Source organism: Camelus bactrianus, chromosome 4 (genome assembly GCF_048773025.1).
Source record: "Camelus bactrianus isolate YW-2024 breed Bactrian camel chromosome 4, ASM4877302v1, whole genome shotgun sequence".
NCBI lineage: Eukaryota > Metazoa > Chordata > Mammalia > Artiodactyla > Camelidae > Camelus > Camelus bactrianus.
In genome coordinates, this window is record NC_133542.1 from 49996918 (window position 1) to 50024673 (window position 27756).

Genomic DNA, 27756 nt, shown 5'->3' on the forward strand with positions numbered 1-27756 from the left:
AGCACATTCCCATTATACTGGGAAGCAAAGTGTCTAGAAATTTCCCTTTTTGGTCTCTTTCCCCAGTACATTTTTATTTTTTGCTGAGATATAATTTCAGCTTAATTAAACAAAACATGTATTACTATGAAATGTTACTATGAAATGAACATGTATTTGCCTACTATGTACTAGTATGCAAAGATGAATAAATACAAGCAGTTCAGTGTCTAAAGGAGAAGCAAAAACAAATCAGGATAATACAATGATGGCAAGCTACAGCTTTTCTTAATCTAATAAAGTACTAAGCAGGCCTACTTTGGGTTACTGCCAGCAAAGGTTTCCTGCTTCTACCGTTGCTTAATTATCAAAGAAAAATCTGACCTCAGATTTCAAGGAAAAAGCACGTCATTAGATAGCTAAAGGGAACGCTTAACTCTGAACTTAATTTGACTCTTAAAGTAAAGAAAAAGTCACTTAGTTCTTATTTTTATTTAATATGGGGTGGTTCTTTGGCCAAAACAGTGGATTGAAGTTCTGGGCATATGAAATATGAGTTTTGGTATGTATCATCTTCCCTCAGTATAATGGTAATTAATATACATGAAAATGCATCAAGATGCAAATTTAGAGGTGTTTAACAAAGTAGGAACTTGTACAGAATTTACAACGTAACTTCTAACAAGTTTACTTATAACAGAAGTTACAAGTCATAAATAATTCCCAGGTTAAAAAATATCTATCAAGAAAATATAAAATTTTGTTGATAAATAGTTGTCAAACATTCTAAATCTCAAATGGAAAAGCTGCATTAAACCATAACTTTGGAGCATTATGAACACTGTAGCAATGAGGGCTCTTTGGATGGGTCAGCAATCATACCAGATCATTATTTTCTTTATAGTGCGGCGAGTCTCCCAGCCACAGAGGAAGGCTTGAACAATACACAGAATCCACTGATATCTTCACTAATCTACCTGCTTCTAATTTCTACCTCTGACTTCTATATGAAGCCAACTGTATTTAACCCTTTTATAGCCATATTCCACAAAGGACATACCCAGACCACCTTAATTTATATGATCAAGAAACTAATTCTTGCAACTTTTCTGAAGGTTTAAAATTTTTAAAGGAACATAATTTGTATATTATCTAGAGTCTGCTCAGAATTTCTATACAAAGGCACTCAGGAGCAGAAACTTAAGGCTATGTAAGAGCTTTAGATCCTCTTCAAGATTAATTGAAAAAGAAAAAAAAAAAAAAGAGTTCATACTGAAAAACAAACAAGAGTCCTACCTGTCCTGGGGCTGTATCAGTTGGGTCAGGACCGTGATGGAATTCTCTGTGCAGTTTTCCAGAATGTAAGTCAAATACAAACTGTTTGAGTTTTCCAGGAATTCTAGAACCAAAGTAAAATTAAATTTTAGCCTAAACTATTAAAATGGACTTATTTCTATTTTACCTACTTCACAGCATTAAAAACAATTAAAAATTTTTTTAGCGGGGGTTGGGAAGGGATAGACTGGGATTTCAAAATGTAGAATAGATAAACAAGATTATACTGTATAGCACATGGAAATATATACAAGATCTTATGGTAGCTCACAGAGAAAAAAATGTGACAATGAATATATATATGTTCATGTATAACTGAAAAATTGTGCTCTACACTGGAATTTGACACATTGTAAAATTATTATAAATCAATAAAAAATGTTAAAAACATTTTTTTTACCTACAATCCCACCACACTACCATAACTATTAACAGGCCAAGTACATGTCAAACATTTTTACAGTTGTAATCATGATATCGAGATACTCAATTTTGTGTTCTAATTCTTACATTTATTCTATAGAAAATTTTCCATGCTTACTGTAACAGATACATTAGAATCTATCAACACTTATTCCTTTATTGTTGGGCAGTTATATATTTTCCTTAATACATATAACTGAAAAAAAAACTTACGTTCTGCAGAATTACACTAAAAATAATAGGGGCTCAAAGGAAAAATAGTGTTAGGGGCTAACCACTTAAAACTATGTAGCTTTGTAACCAGAGTACTCCTAAGAGCCTATAACAAAAATATTAGCACCCTTCAGCCTCCACCAGCATCTGAACCCTGTGTCAGCCATATGATCCTATGTAACCTTAACCTGGAGCTTAGCAGTCCTCTTTTGAGATGCAGGTCTTTGAGGGCATTCACTGCCAGCAGAACCAGTTTTATCAAAACTGTCTAAACCAGGGTGTAGCTTTTTCATGTTTTTCTTAACCAGAGGGGGAAATGTCTTCACAACTTCTTCAAGCACACAGGCAGTTTCAATGGCTAGCTTAACATTGTGAAAAGCAAAACACTTCTCAAGGCCATGAAAATGGCTCTTTTTTTTTTTTTTTTAAAGTAAGTTCTTTATACACCACTAAGGATTGTTGTTTATGGTGAAAAATCTTTCTTTGGTGGGTTCAAATTACTGAGAAAAATAACAAGAACCAACACAACTCACTTCATACTTGACATCATTCCCCTAATTACCAATCATGCAGTACAGAAACATGCACTGTAGCAAAACAGACCATTACAAAGCTAAGCAGATTTATACATCAGCCTTTTTTCTTCGTAATTATTTCCTTTTGTTGTATCTGATAAAGTAGGAGTGATGACTTAAAGAATAAGAAATTTTAACAAAGTGGGCAAATTATAGATATAAAATATCAATATTTACTGCTACTTGTCTACTTATTTGTTTTCTGAAGTCTTGCCAGCACATTTATCTCTTTTTATAATCAACGTTTGATTTGCTAATTTCATAAGTAAATGACACCTGCATTTGAATTTCCATTTCTTCAGAAATTAAGCATTTTTCCCTTGTTGTTTTAATTTATATTTCTGCTCATATGAATTATCCTCTACTGAGATTATGGTATTTTTAAAATTCATTATATTTTAAAATAGAAACCCTCTGTTTTTCATATCTGTTACAAGAATTAAAATACAGGTCTACAAACATTTTAATTCCTTCAGTAGAACTGACTTTTTAAATCACTGTTTTTTTGGTAGCATAGCTTGCTTGTGTTAATATTACTAGTTTCCTTTTATCCTCTCCTGAGGTCCTGCAAATGCTGTTTCTTCTCTTCAATAACTCCCACTGTGATGTAACAGCCAATAACTTCATTGTACACCCATTTTGGCTCCCCACTAGCTCCAATGCAGTAGAGGCCAGCAGGTGCCAAATGCACAGTTTATAAATACAAATGACTGTCAGGTAGCTGTATTGATAGAATGCCTCTGAAAGGTTCTCTGGTACAGAGGAAACTGCACTTGCATCAGAGATAAACATTGAGAGGATATCAGTTTAAATTTAATCTGACGTCATCCACTGCAAAGTGCTAAAATACACCCATTCAATTCAAAGAATTGCAAATAATCTATAATGTTTAAAATAAAGCCCTTGCTAGTTTATTTTATAAGGTTCAAAAGTGATTGCAACCAATACAGTATGAATTACTTCTGCTAGTCAAGAAATAATTTATAATTAAATTTTAAATGTAACAGATTCATAAAGAACATTCAAAACAGATTTTCTTCCTCCTTGTCAACACACAGAGAGAAAGAATTGCGAGCAAAATGGCAAAGAGGAGATAGGATGAATCTGAACTGATGTGGTAGAAAAACAGATTACAAAAGAGCTCTTACCTAGCTTTTGTCTAGAAACTATCCATCATTATTAGGTAACAATCAGTGAATCAACAATATATTATCCAGAAAACAGACAACATGGTTATCTGCTAAAAAGGAAAACAAATGGACCCTTGCTGTAATAAATTCAATTATATTTTCACACTTTAGGTACTCTTTTTCCAGAGTGGCTGTATCATTTTGCAACCTCACCAGCAATGCATGAGAGTTCCAGTTGCTCCATATCCTCATGAACATCTGGTATTATCAGTATTTTAATTCAGCCATTCTAAAAGATGTATAATGGGATCTCATTCTGGTTTTAATTTTCATTTCTCTAATGAATAATGATGTTGAGCACCTTTTCTCATGTTTATATGTCATTTGTATATCTTCTTTATATTCTAGCAGTATCTTTTGCAGAGCAAAAGTTTTTTAACTTGATGAAGGCCAATTTATCAATTTTTTTCTTTTACAGATAGTGTTCTAAGAACTCTTTGGCTAACCCCAGCTTATGAAGAGTTTCTCCTATATTCACTTGTAAGAATTTACCTTTCACATTTATGTCTAAAATCAATTCTGAGTTAATTTTTTATAGGAAGAATTTCCTTTTTTGGTATCAGGATAGTCAGGTGGTCCAGTACCATTTGTTGAAAAGATTAGCCTCCACTGAACTGTCTTTGCACCTTTAAAAAAAAAATCAATTACTATATTTCATGTCTATTTTTCGATTCCCTATTCTGTCTCACAGCTCTATGTACCTACTTTTTCACTGATAATACACTGTCTTAATTATTTTAGCTTTATAGTGTCTTAAAATTGGGTAGTATGAGTCTTCCAATTTTGTTCCTTTTTCAATATTATTTTTGTTTTTCTAGTTTTACCTTTCCATGTAAGTTTTAGAATGAGCCTGTATGGCCTCATTTACTCAGCAGTAAATCTAGCTGTGATTTTGACTGAGATTGCATTAAATCTATAGATCAATTTCAGGAGAACTGATATCTTAACAGAATCGAGTCTTCCAATAGATGTTTCTTCATTTATTTTGGTCGTCTTTGATTTCTTTCATCAGCATTTTGTAGTTTTCAGCATATAGATCTTGTACATATTGTGTTAGATTTATACCTAGATAGTCTTTTTAAAAATGTTTTCCTTTGGAGCTGTTATAAATGGTACTCCAAACGTTTAATGATTTCCAGCTGTTCTCAGTGTATAGAAATAAAAGTGATTTTTAAAAAGTTGACCATGTATCCTGCTAAAATCACTTATCAGTTCTAGGAGCTGTTTTGTAAATTCACTAGGAGTTTTTACATATACAATCATGTCATCTACAAAGAAAGATAGCTTTTTTTCCAGGCTAAACACCTTTTATTTATTTTCGTGTCGTATTGACTTGCTAGGACATTTGTATGACATTAAACAGAACTAATGAGAGTGGACATCTTTGTCAAAAACAAGAAAATACTTAGGAAGAAATTTAGCCAAGGAGGTGAAAGATCTGTACACTGAAAACTATGAAACATTGATGAAAGAAGACACAAATAAATGGATAGATATTCTACGTTCATGAACTAGAAGAATTAATATTGTTAACATTTCCATACTACCTAAAGTGTTATATATCTGTGCTGTCAAATACAGGAGCCACTACGCACATGTGGCCATTGAGTACCTGAAATAGGCTTTGTGCCTGAGAAACTGACTTTTAAATTTTGTATCATTTTATTTTTAACTTTAGTATTCATATAGGGCTAGTAACTATCATATTGGGCAGCACAGCACTGATTATTACTACAAGGAGTCAAAGAAGCACAATCAGTAAAAGACAATGAAAGAGCCAAAAAAAAAAAAAAAGGAAAGAAAGAAAAGAAAATCATGATGACAGTGCCATAGAACTCAAGTAGACAGCAGAGTATTCCACAGCACCAAAAACTCTAAGAATGGTTAATGAGGATACGTTTGGTAAAGTCCCATTAGCAGCAGAGGTTTTTTCCATGGGAAAAACCTGGATTCAAACAACAGGGGTTATTTAAACAAATCATGAAACAATCTAGTGAAAGGCAAACTATACAGCCATTAGAAATAATGGAGAAACATTAATGACATGGGAAGATGTTTACAATGTGTGGACAAGTTAAAAAGAAAATTCATAAAATAGCATGGCTCTAATTTTATAACACAGACAGATGTCTAGATCTCTTTTGTGGATTTATGGGTGATTTTAAATTCTTTGGCATTTTATAAACTTTCAGAATTATCCACAAGGAAGATAAAAAATTTTATAATCAGGAATAAGGAACAAATGATGTGCTTAATACACACATACACAAACACAAATATGTGAAGAGAGTACACACCTTTGCCTGGTTCCTGATCTTAAGTGAAAAGTACTCAGTCTTTCACCATTAAGTATGACATTAGTTGTAGGTTTTTTGTAAATTTTTTTTATCAGATTGAGGAATTTTCCATATATTCGTAGTCTGTTAAGCATTTTTGTCATGATGGATATTGAATTTTGTCAAATGCTTCTGCATGTGTTGATGTGATCAGTAAATGCCAAATGACACTCATTGTTTTTTGAAGGCTGAACCAGCCTTGCACACTTGGGATAAAGCCCACTTGATTGTGATATATTATTCTGTTTTCAAATGTTACTGGATTCAATTTCCTAATATTATTTACTACTTTTAAATTCAACTTATACAATGATGCAGCTTGAACTTGTTTCATGTATTACAGTGTAAAAACACTGTATCCTGCCATTTAAGTTACTTAACCTCTTTGAACATCAGCTTGCTGATATGTAAAATGAGAACTGCTTTATTTAACTTAATTGTATTGTGTTTATAGTCTAACAGACTTGGATTTGAGTCCAAATATATTATTGCCTATAATAATCACAGCTAGCCTTCTAATAGCACTGGCCATGCATCAGACAGTGTTCTCAGAACCATAGATAAACACATTCATTTAATGCTAACAATACTATTAAGCAGCCACTATTTTTATTCCTATTTTACAGCTGAGGAAACAGAGACGTAGAGGTGGTAAGAAATTACCCAGGGTGATATAACTAGTAGGTAAGAAAACAGAATTTGAATCTAAGCAGTCTGGATCTAGAGTCTGCACCTAACCACTATGCTGTGTTGCCTCTTCAGTGACTCCATTTTGGTAAAGTTACAAAATCTCTCAGAGCTTAACTTCTTCATTGTACAAGTGGAAATGATACCTATCTTATAAGTTTGTTACAGGTTAACTGAAAAACACATATAAAGTAGGGCTGGTACTGTGCCTGGCTCTGTCAGTGCTTGATGTCTATTTTGCTGGCAGGACCAAATAAGGTAAAATACACTGGACTGATTTGTAAAATAGAAAGTACTTGTAATTACATAATCAATATCAGTTGTACAATATGAACGTTATATGAAAATAAAAATGGTGTTTAGGGACCCAGACCACTGTATATATTGCCCAGTGGCTGACGGAGAGGCACATTCAGAGAATCAAAACTACAGAGATGAATAGGAGAGGTGGGGAATAGGGCAAAGGGGTAGTTGATAAATATTAGGATATAGTCCACACATAACACATTCAAAGTCATCAAACTCTTAAACTTATAATAAACAGATTAAACTAAAAGCAAAATAAAGCATTTATTGAACATCTACTAAGCTGTCACAAAGCAGTTAGTATAGCAAGAGATAATAATAAAAACTAAATAAATAAAATTTGCCTTTTAAGATGATTTCTTGGCATCATTTTTCCACTTAAGAAAAGCCTCATTTGGGTAAAAAAGAACCCCCTAGGTAATGAGGAACAAAACTAGATTCTCAGAGTTAAAAAGGAACTTAATGGTGACCTAATTTAAAAATTTTCTTTTACCTGTCCCTCCAAGTTTTCTATCATTTCATCCAATTCCTGGTTTGTTCCCCGACAGCCAAGGAGACAGGCTAATTCGTCATAGCAGATGACCAAATTGCTTAATTAGTGAGATACCTCCCCCTACCCGGTATCGGTATTGTTTTAGTTTCATCCTGCCTCTCATCTCCTCACCACAACCACGCCCACCCTGCTGCTAACACAGCCAATCACCTGCAGCCAACTTTATCAGGATGAGTTGTTGAAGGAATTATGGTCATACTTTTCAGTGATTTAGTCATTTGGGATAAATGACCTAGAGCCCAAAGCTGGGGAACTCAATAGCATTAGAGCAGCCTGTTAATTTTCCTGGGAGTGACCTGAAGTCTGTCCTGCTGTTCCCTCTGCCCTCGTCACTGGGGCTCTAACAAACAGCAGTTTATATATATGAACCCTTAAGTAAAGGAACAGATGGTAGGGTATTTGCTGCTCACAATTTTCTCTAGAAAGTCCTTCAACAGTCTTATACCAGATCCCACCATTCATCATTCCTCTAGGAGCTGGAGAACATTTCCTAGACCTGTCCTTTAGTGCTCTTAGACTTTCAAAATTCTCCCCCATTCCTATCTCCATATAAAATCTATTCCTTTAGTTTTGGTAAGAAACAAATCTGGTCGAACTACAGAAAAAAACCTAAGGATTCATATATCTGTGATTCAGTTTCGGGTATTAGTAAATACTGTCTCTTCAAACATTATTCACATTTACGTTGCTTTTATATATACTGAAAATGTAACTGCTTTGGTATCAAGTGTTATAAGCTTGGGATTTGGGGGTTTTACGTACTCTGACATGAATCCTAGTCCTGCCACTGATTAGTGTGTGGCCTTGCTGGTTATGTTACCTCCCTAAACCTCAGTTTCTCCGAAATGAAGAGACGAATAGAACACTGGTAGCACCTCCCCACCAGTGCCTGCCTCTAGCATGGGAGGAGTCTGTGCATCATAAATCTGCCTTCTCTCTCCTCACCGCAACCACACTTCCTCTAGTTGACCCTAGAAATGCTGAGTTACTAAGTAAAAGTAATAGTAATTACAGTAATTTATGGAAACTGCTTATCATTTAAGCCTTAATTACCATGCAGCACAATAACAATTACACACGCTATTAAATGTGTCAGATTCGCCGCATGTTTTACTTGATTTTTAACACTAACATCTATTCACAGAGGCTGTCTGTAGTTCACACAGCATGTGCCACCTTACAATTAAAAAAAATATTAGCGGGAACAGTGCCTAGGAGGGGAAATCAGGCACCTATGGGAGAAATTAAAGAAGTAATTTGTTTCAGAGAGCTTCAAATATAATCACTTATCTCCCTCCTTGCTCACAGGACTGAACACTTGCAGGATGAGAGAAGATCATTTCCCATGTTTCTTTGCCCAGTCTTATTGGCTCAGTGTCTTTTTTCGCACCAGGCTGATAAGTTAGCTTTTCTTGGTCAAGTGCCCATCTCTTGGTATGATGAACTATGGTTGGAGGGTAGGGGGACTGGGTCATGTGATAAAGAATATGACCATTTGTCTTAGTTTGCATACTCTGACAAATAGACACCAAGATGAGATTAGAAGTGCTACAGTGTTTTAAATCTGACTTCAGAACTGGAGGAAGAAACTTAAGATAGCCAAGATGGAATCTGTCACAAGTGTCCCGTGATATGTAACAATGTTCCTAGGAACAAAAGCCAAAGTTGGGCATACTTTGGTTGCCGATTGGTAAATCTAACCTGAGTCAGCATCCTATTGACTTCCACTAGTTTGAGACTTTATAATTAGGGCTGTAAGTTTCCAGTGAAGGGAAGAAGTAAATAATCAACCCAAGATTTATCCACTAAAAACGTAGGGAAATGTACTGCTCAGACTTCATGTAAATGACCCATGAGCAGGGTAGCATTTTAATGCCAAGCACAGTCACTGCCTGGAAGCTCTTGCAGCATGAGTTCAACTACTAGAACAGCTGCCCTCTCTTCTAAAAAGCTTGTCCTTCTGGCTTGAGCTTGCAGCTTCTGGAAGCAAGCCGACGAGGTAAGAGGAAGAGGACATGGAACCAGCTAAGACATTTCCGCCTAGCACAAGAGTTAATGCTTACACACTTGCTAAGGGGACCATGTGAGTTTCAATTTTTATCCAAATCAATGCTGGGATGTTAGGGAGATATGGATCTTTAAGGTGGATTTCTGGGAACAACTACTTTTCCTTTTTAAATCCAGCATAGTCCTGCCTTCTCAATTATCGCCCAGCCACTCACTCTCAGAAATTGATCTTGTTTCTTTAGCCATAGTTAAAAACAAGAATCAGACAGGATCCTCAGCCGTCTTCTGCTGCTGTCACTAACACGACAATCCCCAAATAACTCAAAAGAAATGCTGCACCCTTCTTTTCCTCTGTTTCACACTAGAGAGGGGAGGTTATTTCCTTTCCTTGCTTCTCATTCTCTCTGTGCTCCTTAGGGCTTTGCTTTATCACTTAGCTCCTCTTTTCCCTATCTCTTCAATAACTCCTCACTCCATGTGATTCTGTCCCACAAGCATTTAGTCATGTTTAGCTTCTTGGTACTCTAAGGGGTGGGGAGGAGGGGGGAAGAAAAACTAAAACTTTACTTTAATGCATGTCTGTCTGGAGCTATCTCCCTATTTTTCTTTCCCTTTAGAGGCTAGCTTCTTGCAAGAATTTTCATGTCAAATCTTAATTTCTTCATCAAATAGTCACTCTTCAATTCATTACAATATAGACTTTTGTGCGGGGTCAGATCTAACAGATACTTCATCTTTATCTTCTGGCTGAACATTTCTTCCTGCTAGAAGTGTTCCTCCTTCAATTATCATATTACTTTTTTCTGGTTTTTCTTTCACTTCTTTGATTCCTCCTCCTCCTTAGTCTTTTGCACATGTTCCTTCTTCTGTCCTCTCCTTAAATGTTGGTATTCACCAGGGTTCTATTCTCAATCCTGTTCTAGGTCATATCATTTGTTTCAGTAACTTCAGCTACATCCTCATGTGTTCAAGACCCAGCCCTTATCTCACCGTTGAATCCCAGAGCCATGTAAACTCCCTTCTGGACACTCCTCTGTGTGGCCCACAAGCACCTCAAATTCAACATGCCAAGAAAGGGAACTCCCCGTCTTGACCGCAAGGCTGCTCCTCCACTGAGTTCCCAGCTCAATTAGTGGCATCACAACCCAGTTAGCTGTCCAAGTCAGATTCCTGGCCATCACTGCTGGCCTCCCACCTCCCCCATTTACTGAAATCCCAAGTCCTCCTATTCCACTTTAAACATGTCTCATCTCTAGCTTTAGTGCTACTGCCAGAATTTAGGTAATTCATTCATTCAAGAATCGTCTACTGGTTATCCATCATCAACTCTTGCCTAGATTACTGAACAGCCTCCTAGATTCTATTCTGAATCTGTTCTCCAGTTTGCAGCGAGAGTGATCTTTAAAAAAAAATCCCCTGATTAAAACCCTTCATTGCCTCTTCATAGTTTTCAGGATGTCAAGCTTCCTAACACAGCAAATAAGGGCTAGGGCTTCCATAAACAAGCCCCTACTTCTCTTGACCTCATCCCAGAGCAGTGCCCCTCCCGTCCATTCATACTCAGCCAACAGTCTCTATACTTGTTTCTGCCAATGTCACCTTTCTCCAAGCCCTGTCTCCTCACCTCCATGATAAACTTCTAGGTCCTACCTTAGGCAGTCACATCTCCAGAAATCTTGGATCGGATGCCCCTCTGTTGAACTCTGTCAGAGCACTTATCAACATTATAAAACACAACTGCCTGCTACCCTGCTTGTCTCCTTTCTCTACCTGATTGTAAGTTCTTTGAGGACAGGGATCCAGTCTTAGTAAAGTTTAAACCATCGGTTTTTATATGACTTGGTTTATATTATACAACTGTCATATAGAAGGCCTGGATAAATATTCAATTAGTTAATAGGCTAAGTGGTATTCTTTTGATTGTAGGTAAAATAAAAACAACTAATATTTGTAAGTACTTTATGGTTCAAAACACATCATCTCATTAATTTTTGTAACAATCCCATTAGGGAGGTCACACCACCAACCATATTTTAAATGTAAAGAAACAAGAAGAGAGAAAGTAAGTGATTTGCCCAAGGAAGGACTCAAACCTAGGCCTCCTGTATGTTAGGACTGAGAATCTTCTATCAAACAATCACATCTCTAGTGAAATATCTGGAAGTGAGCAAGGTAATTCATTCTGCGGTAGGACTTCAAATCATCCTAACTGCACAAATTAATCTTTAGACATAAAAAGGGGGGAATATTTAAAGGAATTTTGAAAAGAAGAGGTTTAATTCGAATTAATACCTGTATTGCTTAAACTAATATGAAGAAACATTTCCATTTTTTACAACTGTACTTAACATCTCAGAAAACTGAAAAAAATTTCATGTCTGTGGTTAGTTACAAGATTTATGCGTTTATTAATATTATGGATACGTGAGAAAAGAGTCAGAAAGCTTATCTGTTCTTGGAAAGGCTCCTAGCTGTATGCCCTTAGAAATGCCTAGTCATAGCCATCTCCTGGGTCTTAAATGCCACTATGTTCTTGCTAGACGTAATCACAAATAAGCAGCAATATTACCCATTTCCTTTAACCTACCTAAGATTAAAATCCACTTTCCTTATTGTGCTGACAAAGACCAAACTCAACTCAATGTCAACAAATTTCTGAGGTCAAAATTTTTTTTAGAGATGATTCCCAAGTATGTAGGATTATTTAGTGCTGGCTTTCTATAGGGATATTTCATAATTCTCAAAGTCAGTTATACCACACTCTGGAATGGAAAAAAAAACCAAAAAAAAACCCTTCCGTCCAAATAACAAAGTATTACTGTTTCAACATAGGATTAAACTATTCAAACAGTTGTTTTCAAGTTCATTTCTGAGATATATATCAGTCATTTAAAAAAACCAAAATGAATACTTACAGTACATCCCTGAAGTCTCCAAACACATACATATGCCTAAAGCTGTCAATAGCTATTACAGGGCAATCTGCTGGAGTTTTCTGTATGTGCAGAAGAGGATGTCTGAATTTGTCACAGTCAGCATGTAAAAAGTTTATTGTACCTTTAAAAGAAATAATTTGGAGAGGTAGATTAGAACTTTCTTGATTGTATTCTCTTAAGTTTGCAAGTTCATAAAAAGCGACATACTAAAAAAACCCAACACGCTTTAGCATAATACAGACCACAAAAACGAAAACCTTAATATTACAACCCTTTAAAAAGGCAGAATTTTAACTCATAGGGCAGAGAGTATAATTTCACTAGAAATTATATGAACTCAACCCGAATTCAAATGCTATAGTGAATTTTTTTATTCTCCTTAAAGGGGTAATCTTTTGCTCTGCAGATTACATAGGTCTGGGAAGCAAGTTCCAGAAACTGATATGTGAACTGTTCTCAAGGGGCCATCTTCATTTCATACAGGATGTCCCTCCAGTCCCTACTGGTTGATTTTTAATCTAATTCAACCCCAAAATATCTCCAGTGACTAATATGGGCATGGCTCTATACACAGCCTTCAGTTTACTTGGTTTGACTTTCTTCTCTAACTACGAGGGAAAGCTGGTGATACCTCAAATTCCTTTTTGATGCTTTGGGAAAGTCAGAAGAGAATTACTCAACTTTCTTTCATTTAGAAATACAGTAAATGTTCATCAGACTGTGTAAGTTCTCTCAGCAATATCTCTGGGACCATCTAATAGAAAGGGACCAGACAAATATCAAGGTGCTGGAAGAAACTGCCTAAAACTAATACCATTCACTTATGACCCCACTTTTCATGCGATTTGATTTTAAAGAGCTAAAACAATCAGGGTTTAAAAAAAAAGAAAAAGCTACTGCTTCATATTATCTCCACTAATGCCTTCCATTCCCATGTTTTCATGTAAATTCAGGGGCTGAGTAGAGTTCAAATAATTTAAGTTTTTAACCCAAATATGTTTGTGTTAGTATGAATGTAATGGGAAAAGGAGAAAGTAAAATCAAAGAGAAAGGATTAAAATAAACACCTTAATCTGTCTACCTTTTTCACTTATTAACTGTCGGGCTACTTCATTCTGGAATATTTCTAAACTTTCTGTGTCTTCTTTCATGTGGAAGAGTATGAGAAAAGGCAGTCCTTCTTCTGTCAATTCCTGTATAGAGAAGTATTCAGTGAGAATTATCAGGCCTCTCCATTCAGCTCTAGCTATTTTCTAGGTAGGAACAACTTTAAACCCAACGCGCATCACATGCAGCAGCTGCAGTATCCCAGGAAGAAGAGGGCCAGGGGTGTAAGTAAATAAATGTCTTAATGCCTTAATGGAAGAAGGAATGCATTCCCTCCACCTAAAGAAACCACACACTCTGAGGCCCCACATGTATTGCTGTACTGTAGGAACTGATCTGCCTTTAAGCAACCACTGGCCTGGTCTGTTAGCTAGTATTGGATGAAGCCATGACATTTTAAAAATGAGCCGACCAAAGGAAGAATTACTATGGTTCTTTTTCAAGATTTGATTTTAGGAAGGGGTAGAGTCTTCATTTCATGGATAACACTGAAAAACTGAGTATAGCAGCAATAAATAAATCTGATTTGCAAACTTATGCTTATTCTAAGGTTTATTGCAGAAACCACTCAACTTAAATGAGACCTACCCAAAGCTGAACAGTGTGACTCAGAGCAAAAGCAAAAACCCCATAACATACCCAGTTTTCAACCAATATACAATTTATCAACATTATTAACAAATACTTGCCTCTATATATGTGTATGTTTATATATCTTGTATGTATATGTACACAAAAATACCTTGAAAATTTTTATTTAAAACTTTTTTATTACTGTTATTGGAGAATACAAGAGAAATGCAGTAAGTAGACAGCATATTTTGATCTTTATTCTCTCTGACAAATGTTAAGTTGTGACTCATAATAAAAAGTCCAGAAAGGGCCTCAAAATAGTATTATTTCCATTAACAATTCTTTTGCTTGTCTTTCTATAATTTAGGAACTGACTCAGCAGAAAGCAACCATGTCCTTATCCTAAGAAAAACTGAAACTGGAACCTATTTTACAGGATAAGAGTTCTGGTTCCTGTTTCCATGGTTAAGCCTGTTCCACTCATACAAAGGATAAATTATTAAGCTTTTCATCACAGTTACCCTTTTTTTTTTTTAATTGAGATATACAGTTGGCCTTCCCTTATCCACAGGTTCCATGACTGGTTGAATCCATGGATGTGGACCTGGGGATACTGGAGGGCCAACTGTAAGGGACTTGAGCGTCTGAAGATTTTGGTATCCATGGGGGTCCTGGAATCAATCCCTGGTAGATACCAAAGGACAAACGACTATAATTCACATACCATAAAATTCACCATTGTAAAGTGTATAATTTGGTGGCCTTCATTATATTCACAAAGCCACTAATTCCAGAACATTTCATCACTTCTAAAAGAAACTCCATACTCATTATCAGTCACTTCCTATCTCTCTTCCCCCCAGCCCCTGGCATCACATTGATGTTTTAGCAAACTGACTTAAAATTTCTTCTTCCTCACTTATTATCTCTTGGGCTCACATCTTTATTTCCCCACACATTAATTTCAACTACTACTCCATGGTTCTATCTTTGGACTTCTTTGTTGTAGTCTGGCAACTTCAGCTAGTTAAACAATCTCCATCACCACCTCAGACCGGTCCCTTACCTGTATCTCCACGCCCAGTTCCAGTACTGTCAACACTCAACATAAATGCACAGCCCCTTTCTCTTACCCCATATTACCATTAATACTTCTGTTTCTCTTTTAGACTTTTTGTTTCAGGACTGAAATGCCTCCTCTAGAAAGCCATTCCTGATTCTACCCCATTTCTGCCGAAGAAATGAATTTTCTCCTCTAAATTCTCAGAACATTTTTTCAGTGCCCCTCATGTGGCACAGGGGCAGGTCTTTATGTTATATTATCTGTACATGTGAACTACTGGACAGAAAACCCTTAAAGACAGAGAATCTTATTTCACTTTTCCTTTGCTTGCAGATTTTTGTACACAATAATGTGTAGTCAACTTGTAACTGAATAAATGAAAACACAAATGTTGCTGAATAAATACTAACTGGGAAAGAAGACTCAGCAGTCACCCTTTAGAAAATTTAAGAGCTAGCAAGTTAAAACTAAAAACAAATATATTACTTTATTAGTAGTAAACAAATTACTAATTTTGTAATTAAACAAAATTTTTGTTTAAACAATTTTGTTTAAACAAAAAAATATGGATGAACTAACAACTGTTAAGAGAGAAGTAATAAACAGAGTAGTAATTGGAAAGTATCTTTGTGAATTAATTTGCTAAGCTAATTTACATATATTAATATAATTTATGCTGCAAGAGCTTCCAAGTTTACTCATGTCCGTATCCACACCAACATATTCTTTACCAAGCAGGTATCAGACAATACATGAGAGGGATATCAAGACAACCAGACTTAGAGGTTAATAAATCTTTCCCCATAGTTTAAAGGATTTATGGGTAGTTGGTTACAGCATGTAATAAATCTAAAAAATTATTAAATGTACCAACTACTGTGGGGCAGGAGGAGAGAAAGGACAGACCCTTGTTCGTTTAGTTTTCCAATCCATCTATATCTTTAAGTTTTGAAACCATCCCTGTAAAAACTGCCAGAGCAGGTGAATAACTGTGACAGGTTACTAAATCTTTCTAAGCCTTTGAGGACTCAATGAGCTAATAAAAAATGTAAGTTAATTCAGCTAAACATACCTGAAGCCCAGAGAACTGAGAAAAGTAGCAGAGATGTTCATCTGATAAAGACCAAGCAAGCAAGCAAGCAAACCGTACCAGAACACAACCACACTTATCTATGTATTGTCTAAGGCTGCTTTTGTGCCACACTGCAAAGCTGAGTAGCTGCAACACAGACTCTATGAACCGCAAAGCCTGAAATATTTACTGTCTGACCTTTTACAGAACTGTCGACCTCTGACTCAGGATTATATGGGGATGCTTACTCTGTGGTAATTTCTTGAGTTGTGTATTTAATATCTGAGCTATATACTTATAATTCTTTGAAATATATATGCATATAGAACGTTTTAAGAAACTTTTTTTTTTTAATTACATTCTCAGACTGTGAGTTTTAAAAATGAAGGAATAAAATGAAATGAAAGACATGTTTCGAATACAGTAAAAGCAGAGAGAGGTAACTCACAGACACTGCCCTGTGCACTTGTTCCTCCAACCTCTTAGGTTTCTTTGTGTTTTGTTTCTGTGGGAGTTGTTAAGAGTTTGGATTGGCTTTATTTCATACCCATGGGATCAGTGAAGTCAGTTACATGATAACCAATAACTACTTTCATTATTTACAATGGAAAAAGAACACAATTTCATTCTTTTAGGATGCACAGGAATCAGAAACCTTTCTATGGCAAAGAAGTATGCACTGTATATAATTAATTGTAGTTAAAATCTGAAGAACATTGCTTTTAAAGCAATCCCCTTAAACAAGGACCGTCAACCGAGGGTGCAATCAGAATTATCTGAGAAGCATTTTCAAACTCATTTCCAAGGCTGTAGTGAACCACTGCTATTGCAGGAAATACAACAGTGGGGTTCTGGGATAGCAGAGGTGGAGAACCACTGGCCTTGTACCACAGAAATAGCTATGATGTACTTATGTTCACTGTGTGATTTTTATAACAGATAAATTCTGTCGGAGAATAGTAAGATGGATGGAGGAAGCTCGCTCTTTCAAAAATCTGAATTAAAAATACCAAAACACATTAGAAAGCCCATACCTCTCCATTTTCAAATGTTATTTCTCGGACAAGAGGAACACATTTATCTTGAATCCAATTGTAAGTCCCGTCAAAGTTTGTCATAGATCCCAAGTATACCATATCTGGAGCAGAATGCTGTTATAAAAACATAGGAAAAAATTAAACAAATCTAATCTGTGCTAGCAAAAATGCATCCTGAAAGCCATCTATGAGCCCTGAAAATCTACAGGGGATACAAAAGAAACAAAAACATGGAACTTCTGAGAAAGAGGGCTGTAGATGTAGATAACTCTGTGATCATCAGGGGCCTGAATATCCAGCCTGTGATGTCTAAGCTTACCTTCTGCTTTCCTTTGGATTTGGGTCAATTAAATGTTTATCAGTATCTTCATCAATAGCAGGCAGGCATTGTGAAAAGAAGGATTATCCTAATGATTTAATTTAGCTATCTATCCCTTCAAAAATATTAGAAAAAAAGTTGGAGACTTCAAGTGAAAAAGCCTTGAAAAATACATGATACTATTATAAATCTAAGGTCTGTCTTCCTCTAATATTAAGTATGGTATCTGTTTCCACATTCACTCAAACTCAATATTTTTGAAGTGCCTAAAATGATGATAAGTAGCTAACATTACCTAAGACAACTTACTGTGACCAAACACTGTTGTACCACTGTAAGCACCTTGTATGTGTTGATTCAATTAATCCTAGAAACAGCCCCACAAAGCAGGAATTAGTACTATCATAGCTATTTTCACTAATGAACAAACTAAAACACAGAGAAGCCAAGAGTTACACATCTAGGAAAGCGGCAGATTTGATATTAAAAGTCTCATTCCTGAGCCCATGCTCTTAACAAGCAAACTACACTACAAGACACTTGGATTCTGGTAAGACAGAGATGGTCACGCTATGTAAGCTTTTATTAAAGAAATAATACCTATATGAATTCAAAATAGGAAATGAGCTTTCTAAGCAAAAAAATTCATTCATAAGACTAAACAAAAATTAAAAACTTCAGTGTGTCAAAACACCACAAGAAACATTAAAATGAAAACTATGAATTGAAAAAAATCCATTTCCAATTTTGTGTGTGTGTGTGTGTGAAAAATTGCAATGACAGACCATTAGGTCAATTTGGGATGACAAAAGAGTGTGATTTTTGCCTCTTAGCTGTGGCTGCCATCACTGGGCCTAACCAATGACTTTTAAGTTTAGACACACTGAACTTCTTAGCCAAAGGTTAAAAACAACCTAGGGCTTCTTATTACCTGGTAAGTACCAGGTGAACTTATACCCCAAAAGATTTGGGAGCTTGGCTACTCTCATTCAAATAAGGGTGATGGTCACAGACCACTGAAGCATTTTTATGAATCTGGGTCCCAGACTGAATGCATAACAGAGAGGTGGAAAAGGCCTGGGGATCAGGGGTCTCTAGTCTCAGCTCTGCCACTAAATGCCTGTGTGACTTTAGACCTTTGTGGCCCCATCATTGCTTTGAAAGGTTTGTATCAGCATAAAATGATACATTAAGGTTCCTTTCTATACTAAAATTTTATGATTCTGTGAACACTAACATACAAAACTACAGATTATACTATATATGTATTTAAATTAATTTAAAATTATACACACTAAGAAATAGCAACTTACCCCTGGTGGTTTATAGATTATGTTGTCTCCGCTATATCGTTCTGGTTTTGAAACAGCCCTAACAGAAAGAGAGAAGTAGTAATAATATTTTTTAAGAAAAATAATAACAGTAATACACCTGAATGAAGCAGAATTGCCTAGCTGTTTTGCAACATATGAATTATAGCAATTTGAATTATATAGTTGTCCATCTTCTTTCCTATTTATAAAATTATGCAATACCAATAAAAACATTTATTTAAAGGAAAAAGTTAGTATGACGCAGATTTTTTTAAAGGGAAATCGTAGTTAGCTGTTTTTGTGACTCAGTATTTTATGTGTAGATTGGCAATTCTGGCACTAAAATGCTGTTTTTGACCCCAGACCGTTTCTAGTAACTGACGATCAAGGTCATTGATGTGGTCACATAAACCAATCAAAAAAACATTATTTGCTCATAAGTCAGACTCAACTATGCATTCTCTACTTTTTTACTTTTTAAAACCAAAATCTATTTTAAAAAAATAGATGAATTGAAATAACCTACATCTTTAGAATATAGTTCCATAAATAAGTAATTTTTAATTTGTTTACTGTTACCTATGCCTGGTAAAGGCACATAATAAGTGAATAAATATTTGGTGAGTGAATTCTGCAACAAACTCTAAGTCAAAATGGGTAACTTCTCTCTCTAAACTATATTCGGATTAACGGAACCCTGATTTATCTCCAGCTTCTGACTAGGGTCGTAAAGGATGTAAGGGCTAGACTGATGAACGGTGGGACAGAAGAAGAGAACATGTTCCACTCATTCATCATTCACTATTGAGTGTGCGCTTCCTTCACACCAGGTGTGTTCTTGGCACCTGACACACAGCAGTGAACAAAACTGACAATCCCGTGCTCTCATGGAGCTTCCATTTTGGTGGGGAAAGGCAAGTAGACACTTTTATCTTGGATGGTTAAAAACAAACAAACAAAAAAGGTGCTATGAAGACAAGTAAGTGGATAAAGAATGACACGTTAGACAATAGTAGTGCTGTTTTATATAAAGTTATTAGGAAAGATCCCTCTGATGAGATGATATCTAGACAAGCACTTCGGACAGAGACAGGAAGGGCAGAGGCCCTGCAGCGGATGTGTGCCTGCAGCGTCAGGAACAGCAGGGGGCTGCGTGGCTGCGCACAGTACTGCCAAAAGCAAGGGGGAACAAGTGCCTTCATTATTTACTCTGTATGATAATCCTCAGAAACCACTGATAATATTTACAACAAAACACACATACAAAACCTACAGAAGTATTAAGACAAGAAAAATGGTCACAAAATGGAGAGGACATACTATGCCAGAAATCTGGGATCTACTCAGGATGGTACTACAATTGAGTCTAACAGTTACAGGCCAAAGAAAAGAGAGAGAGAATATTGTGAAATGTCAAAGGATGGTGGAGATAACCTCCAATGAGAAGAAAGAGTCAAGGAGAGAACCATAAAAATGATTCTACTTTGAAAGAGAAAGAAAAAAATACAAAATAAAGTCAGAGAAGTCAGAAAGGTAAGGAGAAAACCAGGCAGATTCAACATGAAGTGTAGACATAGCAGAAAAAGGACAGGGTAGCTGAGGGTCACATCCTTCAGAGAAACTAAAGAGGATTAAGACTAAAAAAAGGCCACTGGGTTTGTTAATGAAGATGTGACTGTGTGGACAGAAGTTTCATTAGGGTCATGGAGGGGAAAGTTGGCTTCCAGGAGGTTAATGTTTTTAACTGGTTAGAGTATGAGAAATGCTAGGCAGCCAAGCATAACAAATCTTTGAAAAAATTTGAGGATGAAAAGAAAGATGAGATTATAGCTCAAGAGACAGAAGAGACAGGACAGGAAAGACAGAAGCATGTTTTTGGGAAAGGAAAGATGTTCATGAAAACGGTCAGGTTGAAAACACTAGAGAGCAAGGACAACAGATGGATCAAAGCCCACAGGACTTTAAATGGACGACTACAGGGACACAAGGAAGGAGGTTAGCTGTGGAAAGGAGAAGAGAAGTTGGTGGAGAGCTGGCGATGAATAAAGATGATATCACTCATGCTTCTTAATGAGAGAGACAGTGTGTGGTTTCAGTTTGGAAACCCCACAAGTTAATAAGCGTTTTTCATGATGCAGGACAGTGTTAGTAAATGAGCCGAACAACAGTATGAGAGTTAGTTGTTAACTTGTCCATTCTTTCCCTTTCTTACCCACATTTTAAATAGAGTACAGAAAGGAAAATTAACAGACTTTCACACTCTTAAGAAGAGGCCAGAGATAGGTGTAAAGCCTTGCTCGTGACTTTAAGAGGACTGAGATAATCTCTGGAGAGGTCATCTTCAGAAAACAACCACACACAACAGGAATTTAACATGGCAGCTGAGCTGCCCCGACCCACTCACAACACACTCAATTAAGACACTTACCCAAATGCAGAAAGGAAGGCACAATCATCATGCAAAATATTTGCTACTCTTTCAAAAACTCTATAGTTTTCTGAGTCCTTCTGCTCAAAATATCCAATGATATTTCTTTTGCTGCGCTGTAAAATAAAGTATGTAATTATTTTAAAAAGCATGTTATTTCATTTACCCAGCTGCTGTTCAGTTATCTCCAAATGAAGTATGACTATAAATGCATAATTGGCTTTTAACACCTAGTCCAAAACTATTAAAGATTACATTAGGTTGAAAATAATCTTAACTACGATCTAATAATTTCCTTCTAGTATTTTTAAAATTTCAAGAAACAGATAATTGTTTAATCAGTGACAGTCTTTTCCTAAATAAGATGACTAATTCTAAGATGTGTTAACATAATATATCTATTTGTAACGTGTGACTATTGGCAGAGACTCCTCCAAGGACCTCTCACATTCCTACACGTTTAGATATATCCAAAATACAAGACCCTGACCACTCTTTACCCAGGCAATCTCTCAGGGTTGTACGTGCAGTTAGCAACCTTGAGGTATGGGGTCATGTCTCCCTTAGGACAAAGAGCAGCCTTACTGCTGGCTCTGAAACAGGAGCTCCCTGAGCCCAGAGTGCCCCTGTCGCACAACCACCTGCATGCGCAGGGATTTGTCTGGACTCTCTGTGTCACCTCCATAGGACTTGGGGGCAAGGAAACAAATGCAAACATGTCACACTGTTTGCTTGATGTGAGCAAGAAAATCCTTTGTCTCTGACCCAGGAGCCTTGTGTCTCCTGACAGCATCCATGAAATGATAATTTTCTGATTTATTTGTTTATAAGTAGGGTAAAAATCAAATCTCAAACCTGGCAATGGCCATCTAAAGCCCGAACTCAATTGTTTTCATTTTTTTAAAAAAGCAAAGTACTTCTTAGTGTACAAAGAAAAGGATTTGTTAAGCATATTACTAAGGGCAGCTATGTCAGAGGACACTAAAATGTATACAAACAGCTGATACAGGGGTACTTAGAGCAGACACCCTGAGGGTCTCCACTAAGGAAAATATGGAAACTTTGGCTGTGTATGCCTGCCATTAACGTCTATTTCTTCATAATTCAGGCTACCCTTTGTCCTCAATTAATTCAAATTAGTACAACTTTCCTGTTATGCTATTATACAGTAAAACGTTAGCATTTCCCTTGGGAATTCAAGAAAATTTCAACTTAAGTATATATCAAATCCATTGCAATGAACTATTACAAGATGTGCAGATTCTTTGATTACATTAAGAATTTGTTTACATTAAGCAAGCAGGTAATGTTCATTTGATCCAGCAAAAGTTAATGACTTACATCAAGAGTGGTGATTTCTGCTAAGTCATGCAGTTCTTGAATGGGGTCACTTTTTTGTTGCCTGATGTAATCTGCAAGTGCTTTCACTGATCGCTGACCCCTGTATTCTCTCTTCATCATCATCCCATTCCGAAACAATTTGAGGGTTGGGTATTTGCTTATCCTGTATCTCTGAGCTATATCAGCTAAAAGAACAACAACAACAAAAAATTAACTTCACCCTCAAACTTAGTCTGGGTGAGCCCATTAGCCCACCAGTCAAAAATCTTACAATTATTTAGGGAGAACATTTTGGTTTATATAATTCTTCTTCAGTGTTAGAGAAAAAAAAATCAATCATGACAAGTTTGTATTGCTTAAGAGGCCAGGCTCCAAACATATACGGCCTGGTTTAAACCCCACAGCTATTTACTGGCTGTGTGAACTTGTATGGTACCTCAAGTTTCCATGCCTTAGTTTCTCATCCGTTATGTGAGGATAATAATTTCTACCACATAGAGCTGTTTTAAAGACTAAATGAGATAATACAAATGCATGACAGAGTAAACACTTAATAAATGTTACTAAGTATTATTATAGATATATAATAGTATATAGATAACTAATATTAGATACTCTGCTAGTAGAAAAATTTATAATCCCACATACACAAATTTTGAGTATGCTAATACAATTAAGAGCAAAACTCAGCAGTATACACTAAAAAAAATCCCTTTATTATGACCTATGGGTATATTCTCACACAAATCATTAAAATTGGTGTTTATAGTCTCAAAAACTTAGTCAAAATGTGTGCTGATCTCATTTTTAGGAATCACAATTTGTAAGATACAGACTTAATCAGAATGGAAGAACCTTTAAATTTTTCTGCTGTTATTTCCAAGAGGTAGCAAATAGGAGAAATCAATGGTTTCTAGACACTGGTAAAGATCAAATGTCATGCTAGTCACATGTATAAGAATGATAAAATTTTCAGAGCAAAGGGGACCTGAGAGAGCATAAGAAGCTTAAAACAGGTGATTAAAAAAAAAAAAAACAAACCTGAGTTCTAAAATGAGAGCAGAATTTTAAAATGATGGCACAAAAAACCATGAATATTCTCTAGGCCCACCTCCATTTCTAGTAGTTGCAAAACAAAAACAAAATAAACAGGACTGCAATAAACTCTGTTGACCATCTTAATATTCTAGGAGATTAGAAGGTAGGAACTTTACCAGAGGGTATATACACACGTGTGCTGACAGTTTCATGGGTGCATACATACATAGGTCAAAGCTTGTAAATTTGTATGTTTTAGATATGTACAGTTTACTGTATATCAACTATACCTCAATAAAGAGGTTTTAAAAATCTAAATGAATACTGACTGTACAAAACACAGCAATAATTATGCCTTATGGGGTTTGACACAAATTAAAACACATAACAACAACAACATATAAACTGGGGGAGAGGAGGTAAGCAGAAGGCTAATGATTCTAAGTATTCTAAGATCTCTACACTGTTTAGGAAGAGGTAAAAGTACTTAGACTATATTGATAAGTCAAAGTTGCATTTTGTTCTAAGATAAGCAATCAAAGAATGATAAAACGGTGTATGAGAAGTTAAGGATGGATAATGGGTTCTCAGAAGGGGGTTTGGAGAAAACATTATGTAATTAAGATCACAGAACACTTTGTTAAACTCCATGTAGGATTTACAAAGGGGAAAATCATACTTGACTATTAAAATTCTTTAAACAGAAGACAAATATGAGCAAATAGAACCATGGAGCATATATAAATGAGATCAAGGAGAATATTTTATTCAGCAAATCACAGAAATCTGAAATAATATCAATACTTTAATATACAAGTATTTAATATTGGCATTTATCTGCTTGATCTGGGAGCTGGTACTTTTTGAAGAACACTAGTGGATACATAAGCTGTAAACCCTTTTCAACTTGACAGATTAATGAGAAAACATGCCTTTGAGGGGTTGTAAAATGGTGGGTTCTTACCTGATCAGAGAGTTAATCAGATTAAACTGGCACTACAAACTGAGGACTAAGGGTGGTTTTATAAGCAAGTAGAAGATTTTTAAGATAAACAGAAGCACTTGTTATAAGGCAGAGGCCACAAAGGCTTAGGTTTACCCTACTTACAAGAAAATCAGCCCAAAGAAATAATAAAAAGGAACTTTACCTTCCTAACTAAAAAACTCATTCAGTCCCAGCACACTACACACTGAAATGCAGCACATTATAAAATGAATTTTTGCAGTAATGTATAAAGGAAAATGTTTTTAATAAAAATGCTGTTAAAATTAGGTTAGTTTTATCAGCCAATGTTACAATGCTAGGGTCTGGAATATGAAAAACGTATTTTTAAAAGTTACTATTTCCCCCAAATATCCATCAGTAGGAGAACGGTTAAATAAAGTAAGGTACACCTGAACAATGAAGTACTATGGGCTGTTGTAAAAGGGAATGGAAAGATCTCCTTATGCTGCTAAGGAGCAATCTCCAAGATACACTGTTCAGTGAAAAGAGCCAGGTGCAGAGGACTGTGAAAGAAGTATAAAGAAGAAACTTGGAAAAGAGGTAGGAATATATATATGTATCTATGACCCCCTACAGCCTCCAAAAAACATCACCAATGGAAGAAATACAAAGAGTGGTCAGGAATGGAATTTACATCTGCCTGACTATAACTTGGTTTTATAGTTTTGACTTGGGACAAAGGAAATGCTTACTAGTAAAACAAAATTAGATTTAAAAAAATTTAATACTGTAATTGTTATTTTGAAATAAACACACACATTATAGATAAAGCAAATGAGTTATCACGCTAATGCCTTTAAGAATCAAGATTTTCGGCATAATAATAAAGATACAAATATAAAATTGAGGAAATTAAGTAAAAACCCTATAATATTTCATTTGAAGTGAAACTACTAGCAAAAACTCACAATGTGTTTTTCTCTTTCAAAAATATATGTCTAAGTTTTTCCACTGAGAGTTTCATTGGCCAATTCTACCAAGTATTTAAGGAAAAAGTAATTCCATTTCCACAAACTTTTCCTGCAAATTGAAGAGAGTGGATTACTTCTCAACTCATTCTATAAGGCCAGCATTACCCTTATACCAAAACCAGACAAAGACATAAAAAAATTACAGACCAATATACCCAATAAACAAAATTAGAGGACTTAGACACTAGTGGACCTCAACATTTACTGTAAACCTACAGGAATTGAGACAGTGTGATACTGGCATGAGGACAGACAAATAGATCAACAGAACAGAGTCCAGAAACAGACCCACCTATACATGTGGAAGTGACTTCTGACAAAGGTGAAAACAAAATCTAACTGTATACTGTTTATAAAATAAACACCTAAACATAAGGATGCAAAAATCTTGAAAGTAAAAGGATGGGGAAAAAAATGTACCATACAAAATTAATCAAAAGATATCCTGTATAGCTATATTAATAGTAAATATGTACACATTAAGGCAAAAAGCATTGCTGGAAATCAAGAAGGATCCTTCATAACAATAAAAAGTTCATTACCCAGGCAGATGGAACAATTCTGAATTTGTATGCATCAAACAAAAACCTAAAAATACATAAAGTATAAAATGACAGAACTATAAAGACAAATCTACAAACATGGTGGGAGATTATTAATACACCTCTTTTTGCAACTGATAATAATAATTAAAATTAACGAAGACACCTGAATGATTTGACACATACATGCGACACTACCCCAAAACTGCAACATACACATTCTTTGCAGGTATATATATCATATAAAAAAACAAATACATGATGAATCACAAAAAAGTCTCAACAACTTTCAAATGATTCAACTCATAATGAGAATAAAGTAACTTCTATGTGCCCATGAAACAGAGATAAACGGGAAACTGGAAAATATTCTGAACTGATAATGAAAATACATATCAGAACCTACAGCATACAGTCAAAGCATATACTTAGAATGAAATTTATAACATTAAAATGGGTATGTTTGGGGGAAAAGGCTGAAAAAGAGATATGCATTAATCTTAAAAAGTCATAAAAAGAACAACAAATTAAAAATGAAGAAGTGAATAAAAAAGTTAAAGGCAGAAATTAATAAAGTGGAAAATAAACATACAATACAAAAGAACAAAAAGGCCAAAACCTGGTTCTTTGCAAAGGCTAATAAAATTGATAAACCCATAGAGAGAATAATCTAGAAAAAAAAAAAAGAGAGAAAACACAATTTCAGGAATACAGCAGAAGTCATTAACTCAGATAATAATATTATCAATAACTTTATGACAATACGTTTGGAGAGTAAGGAAGAACGGAAGAATTTCCATAATATCACAACTCACTAAACCAACAGTAGAAAATATAACTGGTCCTAAAATCATTAAGGAAACTAAATCCATAATCCACGCCTTCTCACAAAGAAAGCTCCACTCCTAGAAAGCTTTACCAGCAAGCTCTGCTAAACACTTAAGAAGCCAATAATGCTATTTACATCATTCTAGAGACTACAAAAAGAGGAGACATTTCCCAAATAATTTTATGAGATCAACATAATCTTTCTGCCAAATCCGAGAAGGAAATGATAAGAACTTAAGATGCAAAACTTGAAAGTATTAAACTGAATTTAGCGTTAAATGCAAAAGAGAATACATCACAGTCAAACTGGACCTAGTCTAGCACGTCAGTTTAATGTTTGAAAAGCAATATAATTCACAACATTAACAGAATAAAAGAGAAAGGTTCTACTACTTCTCAAAAGCAGAAACACACTTGATAAAATCAACATTTACTCACTTAAACATTTTTGTCAAATTAGGAATAGAAGGGAACTTCCTTAATCTCATGAAGGATACCTCAATAAACAAATACCAAACAACTTGATAGTCAAACGCTAAAAGCTGTCCTGCTGAGATCAAGAAAGAAGTAAAGGTAAC

At 35.4% G+C, this 27756-nt stretch overlaps 1 protein-coding gene across 1 annotated transcript in view; it reads right to left on the minus strand.

Moving 5' to 3' along the window:
• The window catches only part of ERP44 (endoplasmic reticulum protein 44), a 72335-nt gene that overhangs the window by 917 nt on the left and 43662 nt on the right, over positions 1–27756 (minus strand). Inside the window, exons 5-11 of the mRNA XM_010952939.3 lie at positions 22794–22978; positions 21453–21568; positions 19025–19082; positions 17390–17506; positions 13622–13733; positions 12520–12661; positions 1276–1378 (exon numbers count right to left, since the gene is read on the minus strand). Of these exons, the coding sequence (XP_010951241.2) occupies positions 1276–1378; positions 12520–12661; positions 13622–13733; positions 17390–17506; positions 19025–19082; positions 21453–21568; positions 22794–22978 (833 nt within the window). The remainder of the gene's footprint in view (positions 1–1275; positions 1379–12519; positions 12662–13621; positions 13734–17389; positions 17507–19024; positions 19083–21452; positions 21569–22793; positions 22979–27756) is intronic.